At 37.4% G+C, this 14,743-nt stretch overlaps 1 protein-coding gene across 1 annotated transcript in view; it reads left to right on the forward strand.

Moving 5' to 3' along the window:
* The window catches only part of GALNTL6 (polypeptide N-acetylgalactosaminyltransferase like 6), a 1,267,846-nt gene that overhangs the window by 1,136,120 nt on the left and 116,983 nt on the right, over positions 1-14,743 (forward strand). The window contains exon 10 of the mRNA XM_037831017.1: positions 13,350-13,457. Coding sequence (XP_037686945.1) covers positions 13,350-13,457 — 108 coding nt within the window. The remainder of the gene's footprint in view (positions 1-13,349; positions 13,458-14,743) is intronic.

Consider the following 14,743-nt stretch of genomic DNA (forward strand, 5'->3'; position numbering starts at 1 on the left):
ACCAAGTAGAAGAAAAGAAATAACAAGGATTAAAGCAGAAATAAATGACATAGAGAACAAAAAAACAATAGAGAGGATAAATATCACCAAAAGTTGGTTCTTTGAGAAGATCAACAAGATTGACAAGCCCCTAGCTAGACTGACAAAATCAAAAAGACAGAAGACCCATATAAACAAAATAATGAATGAAAAAGGTGACATAACTGCAGATCCTGAAGAAATTAAAAACATTATAAGAGGTTACTATGAACAACTGTATGGCAACAAACTGGATAATGTAGAAGAAATGGACAATTTCCTGGAAACATATGAACAACCTAGACTGACCAGAGAAGAATTAGAAGACCTCAACCAACCCATCACAAGCAAAGAGATCCAATCAGTCATCAAAAATCTTCCCACAAATAAATGCCCAGGGCCAGATGGCTTCACAGGGGAATTCTACCAAACTTTCCAGAAAGAACTGACACCAATCTTACTCAAACTCTTTCAAAACATTGAAGAAAATGGAACACTACCTAACTCATTTTATGAAGCTAACATCAATCTAATACCAAAACCAGGCAAAGATGCTACAAAAAATGAAAACTACCGGCCAATCTCCCTAATGAATATAGATGCAAAAATCCTCAACAAAATACTTGCAAATCGAATCCAAAGACACATTAAAAAAATCATACACCATGACCAAGTGGGGTTCATTCCAGGCATGCAAGGATGGTTCAACATAAGAAAATCAATCAATGTATTACAACACATTAACAAGTCAAAAGGGAAAAATCAATTGATCATCTCAATAGATGCTGAAAAAGCATTTGACAAAATCCAACATCCCTTTTTGATAAAAACACTTCAAAAGGTAGGAATTGAAAGAAACTTCCTCAACATAATAAAGAGTATATATGAAAAACCCACAGCCAGCATAGTACTCAACGGTGAGAGACTGAAAGCCTTCCCTCTAAGATCAGGAACAAGACAAGGATGCCCGCTGTCACCACTGTTATTCAACATTGTGCTGGAAGTGCTAGCCAGGGCAATCCGGCAAGACAAAGAAATAAAAGGCATCCAAATTGGAAAAGAAGAAGTAAAACTGTCATTGTTTGCAGATGATATGATCTTATATCTAGAAAACCCTGAGAAATCGACTATACAGCTACTAGAGCTAATAAACAAATTTAGCAAAGTAGCGGGATACAAGATTAATGCACAGAAGTCAGTAATGTTTCTATATGCTAGAAATGAACAAACTGAAGAGACACTCAAGAAAAAGATACCATTTTCAATAGCAACTAAAAAAATCAAGTACCTAGGAATAAACTTAACCAAAGATGTAAAAGACCTATACAAAGAAAACTACATAACTCTACTAAAAGAAATAGAAGGGGACCTTAAAAGATGGAAAAATATTCCATGTTCATGGATAGGAAGGCTAAATGTCATTAAGATGTCAATTCTACCCAAACTCATCTACAGATTCAATGCAATCCCAATCAAAATTCCAACAACCTACTTTGCAGACTTGGAAAAGCTAGTTATCAAATTTATTTGGAAAGGGAAGATGCCTCGAATTGCTAAAGACACTCTAAAAAAGAAAAACCAAGTGGGAGGACTTACACTCCCTGACTTTGAAGCTTATTATAAAGCCACAGTTGCCAAAACAGCATGGTACTGGCACAAAGATAGACATATAGATCAATGGAATCGAATTGAGAATTCAGAGATAGACCCTCAGATTTATGGCCGACTGATCTTTGATAAGGCCCTCAAAGTCACTGAACTGAGTCATAATGGTCTTTTCAACAAATGGGGCTGGGAGAGTTGGATATCCATATCCAAAAGAATGAAAGAGGACCCCTACCTCACTCCCTACACAAAAATTAACTCAAAATGGACAAAAGATCTCAATATAAAAGAAAGTACCATAAAACTCCTAGAAAATAATGTAGGAAAACATCTTCAAGACCTTGTATTAGGTGGCCACTTCCCAGACTTTACACCCAAAGCACAAGCAACAAAAGAGAAAATAGATAAATGGGAACTCCTCAAGCTTAGAAGTTTCTGCACCTCAAAGGAATTTCTCAAAAAGGTAAAGAGGCAGCCAACTCAATGGGAAAAAATTTTTGGAAACCATATATCTGACAAAAGACTGATATCTTGCATATATAAAGAAATCCTACAACTCAATGACAATAGTACAGACAGCCCAATTATAAAATGGGCAAAAGATATGAAAAGACAGTTCTCTGAAGAGGAAATACAAATGGCCAAGAAACGCATGAAAAAATGTTCACCTTCACTAGCTATTAGAGAGATGCAAATTAAGACCACAATGAGATACCATCTAACACCGGTTAGAATGGCTGCCATTAAACAAACAGGAAACTACAAATGCTGGAGGGGATGTGGAGAAATTGGAACTCTTATTCATTGTTGGTGGGACTGTATAATGGTTCAGCCACTCTGGAAGTCAGTCTGGCAGTTCCTTAGAAAACTAGATATAGAGTAACCATTTGATCCAGCGATTGCACTTCTCGGTATATACCCGGAAGATCGGAAAGCAGTGACACGAACAGATATCTGCACGCCAATGTTCATAGTAGCATTATTCACAATTGCCAAGAGATGGAAACAACCCAAATGTCCTTCAACAGATGAGTGGATAAATAAAATGTGGTATATACACACGATGGAATACTACGCGGCAGTAAGAAGGAACGATCTCGTGAAACATATGACAACATGGATGAACCTTGAAGACATAATGCTGAGTGAAATAAGCCAGGCACAAAAAGAGAAATATTATATGCTACCACTAATGTGAACTTTGAAAAATGTAAAACAAATGGTTTATAATTTAGAATGTAGGGGAACTAGCAGTAGAGAGCAATTAAGGAAGGGGGAACAATAATCCAAGAACAGATAAGCTATTTAACGTTCTGGGGATGCCCAGGAATGACTATGGTCTGTTAATTTCTGATGGATATAGTAGGAACAAGTTCACAGAAATGTTGCTATATTATGTAACTTTCTTGGGGTAAAGTAGGAACATGTTGGAAGTTAAGCAGTTATCTTAGGTTAGTTGTCTTTTTCTTACTCCCTTGTTATGGTCTCTTTGAAATGTTCTTTTATTGTATGTTTGTTTTCTTTTTAACTTTTTTTTCATACAGTTGATTTAAAAAAGAAGGGAAAGTTAAAAAAAAAAAATAAAGGAAAACAAGGAAAAAAAAAGATACATTGCCCCCTTGAGGAGCCTGTGGAGAATGCAGGGGTATTGGCCTACCCCACCTCCATGGTTGCTAACATGACCACAGACATAGGGGACTGGTGGTTTGATGGGTTGAGCCCTCTACCATAGGTTTTACCCTTGGGAAGACGGTTGCTGCAAAGGAGAGGCTAGGCCTCCCTATGGTTGTGCCTAAGAGCCTCCTCCCGAATGCCTCTTTGTTGCTCAGATGTGGCCCTCTCTCTCTGGCTAAGCCAACATGAAAGGTGAAATCACTGTCCTCCCCCCTACGTGGGATCAGACACCCAGGGGAGTGAATCTCCCTGGCAACGTGGAATATGACTCCCGGGGAGGAATGTAGACCTGGCATCGTGGGACGGAGAACATCTTCTTGACCAAAAGGGGGATGTGAAAGGAAATGAAATAAGCTTCAGTGGCAGAGAGATTCCAAAAGGAGCCGAGAGGTCACTCTGGTGGGCACTCTTAAGCACACTTTAGACAACCCTTTTTAGGTTCTAAAGAATTGGGGTAGCTGGTGGTGGATACCTGAAACTATCAAACTACAACCCAGAACCCATGAATCTCGAAGACAGTTGTATAAAAATGTAGCTTATGAGGGGTGACAATGGGATTGGGAAAGCCATAAGGACCACACTCCACTTTGTCTAATTTATGGATGGATGAGTAGAAAAATAGGGGAATGAAACAAACAGACAAAGGTACCCAGTGTTCTTTTTTACTTCAACTACTCTTTTTCACTCTAATTATTATTATTGTTATTTTTGTGTGTGTGCTAATGAAGGTGTCAGGGATTGATTTAGGTGATGAATGTACAACTATGTAATGGTACTGTAAACAATCGAAAGTACGATTTGTTTTGTATGACTGCACGGTATGTGAATATATCTCAACAAAATGAAGATAAAAATAAATAAATAAATAAATAAATAAATAAATAAATAAATAAATAAAAGACTCTGGAGGCTCTAAGATTGCAGCATAGAGAGGAGCAGAAGCTAGTTAGTCCTCCTGGAACAACTAATAAACAACCAGGAACAACTAGTAAATAATCCAGAATAACTGCACAGTGACAAATGTGACTATCCACTCATCATACACCAACCTGAACTGGGAGGAATGCCTGAGATAGCAGCATAAAATCTGTAAGTAAAAACTGCAGATCCAAGCCAAAAGCCCCCTCCACCCACGGCCCAAGCTGCAAAGCCTCATGGTGCTAGACAGCAGCTCTCTCTGAACAAGTGAATACAGCTCAGCTAAGCTCCAACTAGGGTTTTAATTAACAAATGTGGACTGCTTGATATAAGCTATGAATCCCCAACAAGCAGACAGAGGCTTTTGGTAATGAATGACCTTTTTGATAATGAATGACTGAGCCAGAGGGTGGCCGTGGACTGGCCCTGAAGGGGGCTTTCTGTCCCTGTTTTGGCTCAGTGGAGAAAGCCTCAGCGATTTTCAGTTCCCAGCACTCTGACCCAGACAAGGGTGGAGATAGCACAGGCAGAGAGAGACCATTCAAATGTTAATGACCTCTTCCTAGGGAGTCTATCTTCCCTAAGAGGAAAGAGGTGGGGCCTAGCTCTACTAACCACTTTCCATTCAGAACCAGACTCCAGAGCCTGGGGGAAAAGAGCCACAGGCCACACCTCCTTACACCAATCTGGAATTACAGGCTGACAGGCACCACCTGCTGGGCCAAAAAGCAGAGTGACTGGAGGTCTTTTTCTAAGACAAATCCTCAGGGACACCAGATACTGAATATTTCTTCCTTCTGGGACCTGACCCCATTTTGGTCTGGAAAACCTGATTAGAGTAACCAAGGAAACCATGTCTAGACAACAGAAAACTACAACCTACACTAAGAAAAACAAAGTTATGGCCCAGTCAAGGAACAAACTTACACTTCAACTGAGATATAGGAATCTAAACAACTAATGCTATATCAATTCAAAAAGTTTAGGGAAGATATGGCAAAAGAGATGAATTGTAAAATGAAAACACTGGGCGAACATAAGGTAGAAATTGAAAGTTCAAAAAACCAACTGGCAGAATCTGTGGAAATGAAAGGTGTAACACAAGAGATGAAAGACACAATGGAAACATACAACAGCAGATCTCAAGAGGCAGAAGAAAACACTCAGGAACTAGAGAACAAGGCACCTGAAAGCCTACACACAAAAGAACAGTAGAGAAAAGAATGGAAAAATATGAGCAATGTCTCCGGGAACTTAAGGACAAAATGAAAAGCAGGAATGTACATGTCATGGGTGTCCCAGTAGGAGAAGAGAAGGGAAAAGGGACAGAATCAATAATAGAGGAAATAATCAATGAAAATTTCCCATCTCTTATGAAAGACATAAAATCATGGATCCAAGAAGCACAGCATAAGCCAAACAGAATAGATCTGAATAGGCCTATACCAGTTTATATATATTATGTCCCCCAGAAAAAGCCATTTTCTTTGATGCAATCTTGTGGGTGCAGACATATTAGTGGGGATTAAGTTGAAACATTTGGATTAGGTTGTTTCCATGGAAATGTGCCCCACCCCAACTGTGGGTGATAACTCTGGATAATTTTCATGGAGGTGTGGCCCCACCCATTCAGCATGGGCCTTGATTAGTTTACTGGAGCACTATAACCTTGGACACTTTATGGCATTAAGACTGTAAGAATGTAACCAAATAAACCCCCTTTATAAAAGCCAATCCTTTTCTGGTGTTTTGCATTCCGGCAGCATTAGCAAACTAGAACAAGGCCTATGCCAAGACACTTAATAATCAGATTATCAAATGTCAAAGGTAAATAGAGAATCCTGAAAGCAACAAGAGAAAAGCAATCCGTCACATACAAAGGAAGCATGATAAGACTATGTGTGGATTTCTCAATAGAAACCATACAGGCAAGAAGGAAAGTGGGGTGATATATTTAAGATACTGAAAGAGAAAAACCACTAACCAAGAATCCTATATCTGGCAAAACTGTCCTTCAAATATGAGGAAGAGCTTAAAATATTCTCAAACAGACAATGAGAGAGTTTGTGAACAAGATACCTGCTCTACAGGAAACACTAAAGGAAACACTGCACACAGAAAGGAAAAGACAGGAGTGAGAGGTTTGGAAAACAATTTTGGAAGATAGTAGCACAGCAATGTAAGTACACTGAACAATGATGACTGTGAGTATGGTTGAAAGAGGAAGGTTAGGAGCATGTGGGACACCAGAACATAAGACAAAAGATAATGACTGGGACTGTATAACTCAGGGAAACCTAGGGTGCTCAACAATTGTAATAAGAGGTACAAATGTGTTTTTACACAAGGTACAACAAATGAATGTCAGCATTGCAAGGTGTTAAAAATAGGGTAGGATGGGGGAAAATATAATCAATGCAAACTAAAAACTATAATTTAACAGAAATATTGTATTATGCTTCCTTTAATGTAACAAAGGCAACATACCAAAGCTAAATGCGTATGGTGGGGGTGGGTATGGGAAGAATATGGGACTCCTGGCATTGGTGATGTTGTCTGACTCTATTCTACTTTAGGTTAATGCTATCTTTCTTTTTGTTGCTTTCTAGGTGTCATGTTTGTTTGTTTTTTTCTCTCTCCTTTTTTTTTTCTTTCTCTTTTTCTTTTGTCTCTCTTCCTTCTTTGACTCTTCCTCCTTTGTAGAAGAAATGGAGATGTCCTTATATAGATAGTGGTGATGGTGCTGAATACATAAATACATGACTATACAGGGAACCAATGATTGTTTACTTAGGACAGAATGTATGGTGTGTGAACAAAACCATCTTTAAAAAATGGGTTGATGAAGAAACCTTGAGGGAACTATATTGAGTGAAATAAGACAGACACATAAAGGCAAAAATTGCAGGGTCTCACTGATATGAACTAATTATAATATTTAAACCCATAGACATGAAATATAAGTTACCAGGATATAGAATGAGGCTAAATAATGGAGAGTGGTAGCTTATTATGAGCAGAATGTTCAACCAGGGTGAACTTTAAACATTTGGAAATGGACAGAGGTGATGGCAGCATGTTGGGAGAATAACTAACAGTGCTGAAAGGTGTGTGAAGCTGGTGGAAATGGTAAGTTCAGAGTTACGCATGTCACCAGAAGGAAAGTTGGAGATTAAAAGATGGGACTGTATAAAACAGTGAATCTTGTGGTGGACAATGTCTGTGATTAACTGTACAAATATTAGAAATCTCTCTCACGAACTAGAACAAATGTATGACATTATAACTAGAAGTTAATAATAGAGAGGCATATAGGAAAAAAATATGCATACCTATTGCAAACCATATACTACAGTTAGTAGTATTTAAACATTCTTTCATCAACAATAACAAATGTACTATACCAAAACTATGAATCAATAATGGAGGGTGGGGGTGGTTAGGGGTATGGGAGGATTTGAGTTTCCTTTTTTGTCTTTATTTCTTTTCTGGAGTAATGAAAATGTTCTAAAAATTGAAAAAAAAATTGACTGTGGTGATGGATGCACAGCTGTATGATGGTACCATGGGCAATTGATTGTACACTTTGGATCTTTGGATAGTTGTATGGTATGTGAACAATCTCAATAATATATATATATATAGATATATATATATATAGATATATATATATAGATATATATATATGCAACACGAAAAAGATACTACAAAACAAGGATGGAAGAGGGGGAACAGGAAGTTATTACTTAATGGGTACAGCGTTTCAGATTAGGATTGTGAAAAAGTTTTGGTAATGGATAGTGATGGTGCTAGCATAACGTAAATTCCATTGATACACTGAATTGTGAACTGTAAACTTAAAATGGTTAAAACGGCAAATTTTATTATATTATATGTGTATGTTACTACAAAAAAATTAAAATTTAATATAAATTAAAAAAAGACTCTGATAATAGGATTAAGACCCATCCTGACTGAAGTGGGACACACCTTAGCTGAGGTAACCTCATCAAAGGTCCTACTTACAATGAGTCCACACCCTCAGGAATGGATTAGATTTAAGAACATTTTTCTGGAGTACATACAGCTCCAAACCACCACAGGTGCCTATATAAGAAGGAGTATGAGTAAAATTAAAATAAATGAGATCATAATTATCTAGTCAGCAAGTATTTATTGAGTATCTAGTAAGTGCTAAGCCCTTCACTAGTAGCTGAGGATACAATAGTGAACAAAGTTATGGAATTTAAATGTTCAATAAGACACTAAGAAAACCATACATAAACACATAATGTAATCTTTGGATTCACCTATCTGCACTTGAAGGAAATCTCAATGTGTTCACAACTTTGACTCTGTCACTCACTGTAGCTTTAGCACCATGAACACTGTCTGGCACATTGTAAGCACTCACTTCAGATGTGTTGGCTCAGTTAATGAATTATAGGAAAAAGAAGTTCAGGATGGAATCAGAGCATAAAACAGGAATCCTAATCAAATCTAAGAGTTCAGTTGTGGCAGTAAAGCTAAAATAGAGGGAAAAAAAAAAACAAAACCAGGAAATAGGCAAGGGATGGGGAAGAAGAGAGGGGGCAAGAGAGAGGAAGAATTTTCTTTAGAGAAATCAGCTTATGGTTGCAAGCCCTGAGGAGAAAAACTTGGTGCTTTCTAAGGAATTAAAAACAGCCCAGGGACAGAGCATTTTCAGGGCAGTGAAACAATTCTGTGTGACACCATAATGGTGGATACGTGGCATTGTGCATTTGTCAAAACCCACAGAACTGCACACACAGAGTGAACGCCAATGTAAACCATGAACTTTTGTTACTAAGACAGTGTCACTACTGGCTCATCAGTTGTAACAAATGTACCACATTAATGCAAGATATTAATAATAGAGGAAGCTGAATGGGGGGTGCAGTGGAAGGGATATATGGGAACTCTGTACTTTCAGGGAAATTTTTCAGTAAATCTAAAACTGTTCTAAATATAAAGTTTATTATTAAAAAAAATAGCTCAGGAAAGGAGGAGGTAGGAGAGAGAGTGAATTGGGAGGGAAGGCAAGTAAGCAAAAGCCAGGTAGTGCATAGCCTTGGAAACTTTATGGAGAAGTTTTCACTTTGTCCTAAGAGCAATAGAAAATCACTGAAGGATTTTAAATGGAAACATATGATCAGATTTATGTTTGCAGACATCATGGTGGCAGTGTGAAGAATGAATTAAATTCTAGGATGCTATAGTTTTCTTAACAACACTGAGTTTAACATTAAAAATATCTGGAAAGATGTTTCACAAATTTGACTTGGCTTTTAAAAAATACAGATGGGAAGAATATTTGCAGTAGGTTTTTGATAGGAGACATGAGTTTCAATTCAGTGGAGTTTGTAGTAGGATGAGCCTTCCTCTTAGTGTTCCTGCCATGACTAACTTATAGTGCATGGCAAAGGGGATTCTGCAAATGTATTTAAGGTCACCAATCAGTTGACCTTAACAAAGGGAGATGGTCCTGGTGGACTTAACCTAATCATGTGAGCCCTTTAAAAGCAGAAAGTTTTCTCCAGCTGGTAGCCCAAGAGGAAGTCAGAGAGGCTCCATTTGATGTGAGGGAGGTTCTCCATTGCTGAGATGGAAGGGGCCATGGGGCAAGGACCTGAGAACAGCCTCTTGGAGCTGAGAACAGTCCCTGGCCAACAGCCAGCAAGAAAATGGGGACCTCAGTCCTACGACCACAAGGATTCAATTCTGCCAACAATCTAAACAAGCTTAGAAGCAGCACACTGATAAGCTTTGTGAGACTCTAAGCAGAGAACCTACCTAAACCAACATGGATTTCTGACCTACAGAACTGTGAAATTGTAAATGACTGTTGTTTTAAACCACTAAGTTTGTGACCATTTGTTATGCAGCAATAGAAAACTGATATGAAGATCTTTAAAAACCATGTGAGCATGGTTATTTTAAATGTGATCCTCTGTAAAGAATAGTTAGAATTTCATCTCTGTGTTTATTAGGTTGTTTTGCCATATCTTAGAAAGGAAAGCAGTGATGATCTATTTAACTTTCTACTGTGGCACTTTTCACCCTGGCAAACACTCTCATAAACAGCATTAAGTTCACTCTGTCCCTTTTCTAAGTATTCTACAAGACCACATGAACCAAAAAATAGATCAAAGCCAAAAAATATAAGGCACTGGCCCAGACCTTGGCCCCACATCTTGCCCTTGCTTGTCACCATCCTCTAGGCTTGCAAGAGAGTTTAATCACTTTCACCAATTAATAGTAGCAAGATGATTACCTTTCTTATGAAAAAGAACTAATCACATGGTCTCACTGGGAATTATAATTTGGTAGCATGCCCAGCAAAAGAAGAACATGGAAATTCATGAGTCTAGTGCTGTATCTATCACAATAGGATAAGATGACATCTGTAGGTGATCCATACATTTTGGCTATCTGTGTTAGCAGATCAGGTTGATCAAGTATTTGGAAATATGTAGTTCCAGTTACTATTGCTGCATAGTGAAGCACCCAAAAACTTAGTAGTATAAAACAATGATTTAATAATGCTCATGAATTCTGTAGTTCCCAAATTTGGACAAGGCACAGAGAGCTGGGGATGACTTACCATCTGTTGACTGGAATCATTTGGAAGCAGCTTCAAACATGTCTGGCATCTGATGCTGGCTGTCACCTAGGACCTCCCCTGAGGCAATTGTCCTCAGCACCTTTGTGTGACTTCTCAGGCAGCAACTTCAAGGAGTCAGAATTTTTATTTGGCAGTTCAGGGATCCAAAAATGAGTGTCCAGTGGGCACAGCAAAAGCTACATTGCCTTTTAGACCTAGCCTCAGGTCTAAGACCAGTTGTGTTCTACTGGGCTAAGAATTCACAAGCCCATCCAAATGAAGGAAAGGGGACACAGGCTCACATTTTGATGGGAGGGTGCTAAGGTCACATTGTAGAAAAGCATCTGCAATGGGAGATAATGTAGTGTCCAATTTTGGAAAATATAATTTCCCACTTGTGTTATCTTAGAAAAACTGTACCTCAGTGCTTGAAAGGACTTTGTACCTTATAGAATAGCAGTCAACTGACTTTTTAAAAAATAAAGTTTTATTGAAACTTAGCCACTCTTGTTCATTGGTGGAGTGCAGTAGTTGCAAGAGACCATGAGGCCCACAAAGCCTAAAATATTTACTATCTGGCCCTTAAAAAGTTTGCCAACCCTGTACATAGAATATGGTTTAAGCACATGAAATCTGAAGGCAGACAACTAAAATTCAAACCTCAGTTCGGGTGGTAGCCCGAATTGTCTTTGGGAAAGTTACTCAGCTTCCCTAGACTATCGATTTAATAAGGGAAACAGTAACACCCATTATTGGGTTGCAAGCATTAAACGAAATAATCCATGAAAAGTGCACAATAAGCATTCATAAATGTTAGCTCTTATTGCAATTACCTTAAAATATCAGCTACATCAACTGTCTATGCAAAGCTATATGATTCTCTCCAAAGTGTCATCTACTGTAGACTTCAACACATCTAGTGATAGGAAGCCCATTCCATTCTATTAGACATTTCTTCCTTCCACTGAGTCAAAATCTGTCTCCTTATGCTTCTACTCTATTAATTCTAGTTCTTTCTACTTGAGATTCTACAAATATCCCTTCCAAACATTAGGCTCTTCAAATATTCAAAAAGAGTCCCTCTAAATGCTATCTTATCAATACTATACATCTCCAGCTTTTTCAATTGTTTTCCCTAAAACACAGGAATTTCCCAACTTGCTAATTTCCTAAAGAAGGGAAAATAATGCATTTATCCAGAAATCAGCATAAGAGTTCAGGTCTTATTCCCAAAGCTCTCCATATTATTCTAGTGATGTGTGTTTTGTGCTACTTGGTCTTTTTCTGCCCCATCCTGCTCTGGGGGCATTGTGTTCTTTTAGATCCTGGGACAGGTCCTTACATTTATGCTTTTCATGTTCAATATTATATACACTTGAGGCCCTTCCAGATGTTGATACTGTTGTTTAAAATAGCCACTGCTCCTACAGCTTTTTATCATCCACATGTACATCTGATGTCTTCATCCAAATGATTAATACCCTATCAAGTTGAAATGAATGCTGAGAAGTCCTGAATTCATTTAAATCAACTGAATATTTGATTGTAACGTCACTGTCTTCCCTCAGCCTTCCATTCACCCTTATCATTCTTCGTTCAACCAGCCTCACCTGGCGTAACATTCCTCTTGGTAAAAGAAGATGGAAGTGAACCTAAGTTAAAGCATAGCAAACATTTCTCTTTCTCTCTTTCAATATTATGCTTTAAAACAAGCTGTGTATCTAACTCTTTTTTAATCTTTTTATTGCAGTGAAAATAGCTAAATATCTAGTCTATATGAAAATAGTTGCTAATTGGTCTTTTTATGTAGTATGTCTGTTATCTAAGACCATGATTAAGTGTGTGGCTGTCTGAGGGAGTAGTCATGGTGAAGTGTAACCTATAAATTTTTGTTAGTATATATAAGTACAGCACCTTAACACATACATTGATTTTAATAGTTCCTGAATCCACATCACTAAGCAATTATTTTCTGTATCTAAGAAAAGATTGGTAGTGGGGAGAAATTAGAATACAACTAAGACTTATAATGTTCATTCTATTGCAAGTTTCAGAATCACTTAAAGTTTGTAATTTATTTTATGTTCCTTAAATCATTGATCTATTTTAGAAACTCCACATTTTATATTTGGTATTTTTAAAGTTGCACTTTAAATTCCAATGTTATTTCTTCAAATGCATTCATACGAGAGTATCGAAATAAATATCTAAATAAGATGTCTGATGGAACATTAAATGATGGCTCAGTGCAATCCATATCATGATAAAATTATGGTAGAATTTTAAAAAGTCAATGTGTTTACATTGAAATAAAATTGATTCTGCTCTTTATGAATCTATGTTTTTTAAAATGTAATTTTCTTTCTTGGTTAGCCATTTGTGATGAATACTGAGTACTGACTTCAAGACTAGGATATTTTTAAGATTTTTTAATTGAATCTTGCTAATTGTTTTTTTGTATGTGAAATTCAGTTTTCTTTTGCTGTGTTTTTTAATATCCCCTCCTTAGGTTTGGATGTGTGGAGGAGAAATGTTTGATGTTCCATGTTCTAGAGTTGGTCATATCTACAGGAAGTACGTCCCTTATAAAGTTCCATCTGGGACCAGCCTGGCAAGAGTGAGTAACTGGGGATCAAAATAGTTCAAGCTTGATACAACTTTCCAGAGGCAGAGTAGCCCACCTCACATATGTTATGATTTAAGGCACAATCTGGCAGAAATGTCTGACTGAAATAAAACCCCTATGACCTGCCATTTCAGATGGCAGAGATCCTATGTTTCTCAGGGGTTTTATTTCCATTCCTTGGGAAGTGTTAACCATTGTACCACTTCGTATTAGTAGTAGATTCAGAGCATTTCCACAGGCTTTATATTTATTCTTCGCCATTACCTTCTGAGGTTGGTATTCTTACCTTTATTTGGCAGATAGCAAACTGAGGCTTATAGAGGTTGCTCACACAAATGACAAATCACAGAGCTGGGTCTTAAGCCTAGTCTTCTAAACAGACATCCAGCCTTTGTAATAAGTCAGATGGAGAAAGGGGTAAATGGGAGATGGGGAAGGTAGGTGCCCAAATTCTGCCTTCCTCACTTTTGTAACTCAGGCCAGCACTGCCTAAAATTTTACTCCATCCTCAAAATTCCAAAATTGATCAAGTCTAAGACTTTTTTCAGTAATGTTTTGAATAAAACAGTTCTCTTAGGCCAGATGTTAGGATGTTTTGCTCATCTGCCTTTTAGAATTGTTTGGAAAGCATTTACATAATTGCTAAGGAGATAGTCATAATACCTTGTATAATTTCTCTAAGCTTTGCATGCTACTATCTTCATGGCTGGTTCAGTTTTATTCCCCACAGTAAGTACCTGCGACTGCTCAGATACCAAATCTAGCAAAAGGCTGTTTGACAACATCTCTTCACACAGCACTTCCCCTAGGAATCGAATCCTGAATTATCTTGGCTCTTTTACTAGTAAGGCTGCAATATATAACTGAGTATTTTCATATAAAACTCAATAAGCTCACATAATAAGCTTTTAAAAAGCAACAAGAATAGTTAATCAGGTTTCATTAGAATATCAATCCCATAAGGGTAGAGCTTTTTATCCTTGTTATTTGTTACTACACTCCAGCACTTAGAACAGTGCTTGGCAGACACTCAATAAATATTTGTTGTAACTAACTTACTTACATACATCATATTATTTCTTCTACTGCTCCCAAAACTTAGACATTAGTAACATACTCCACTAAATATTTGTATAAATACACTATTTGAAGAAAAGAAGCCAATCACAAAATCATAAATTGATTAAAGGGCTGCATGTTGAATAAAGAAATATGGTTTAATTTAGTCATAAGACTTAATACATATGAATCTGAAAACATTTAGTGGAACAACAAGA

The sequence above is a fragment of the Choloepus didactylus genome, chromosome 3 (genome assembly GCF_015220235.1).
Source record: "Choloepus didactylus isolate mChoDid1 chromosome 3, mChoDid1.pri, whole genome shotgun sequence".
Lineage (NCBI taxonomy): Eukaryota > Metazoa > Chordata > Mammalia > Pilosa > Megalonychidae > Choloepus > Choloepus didactylus.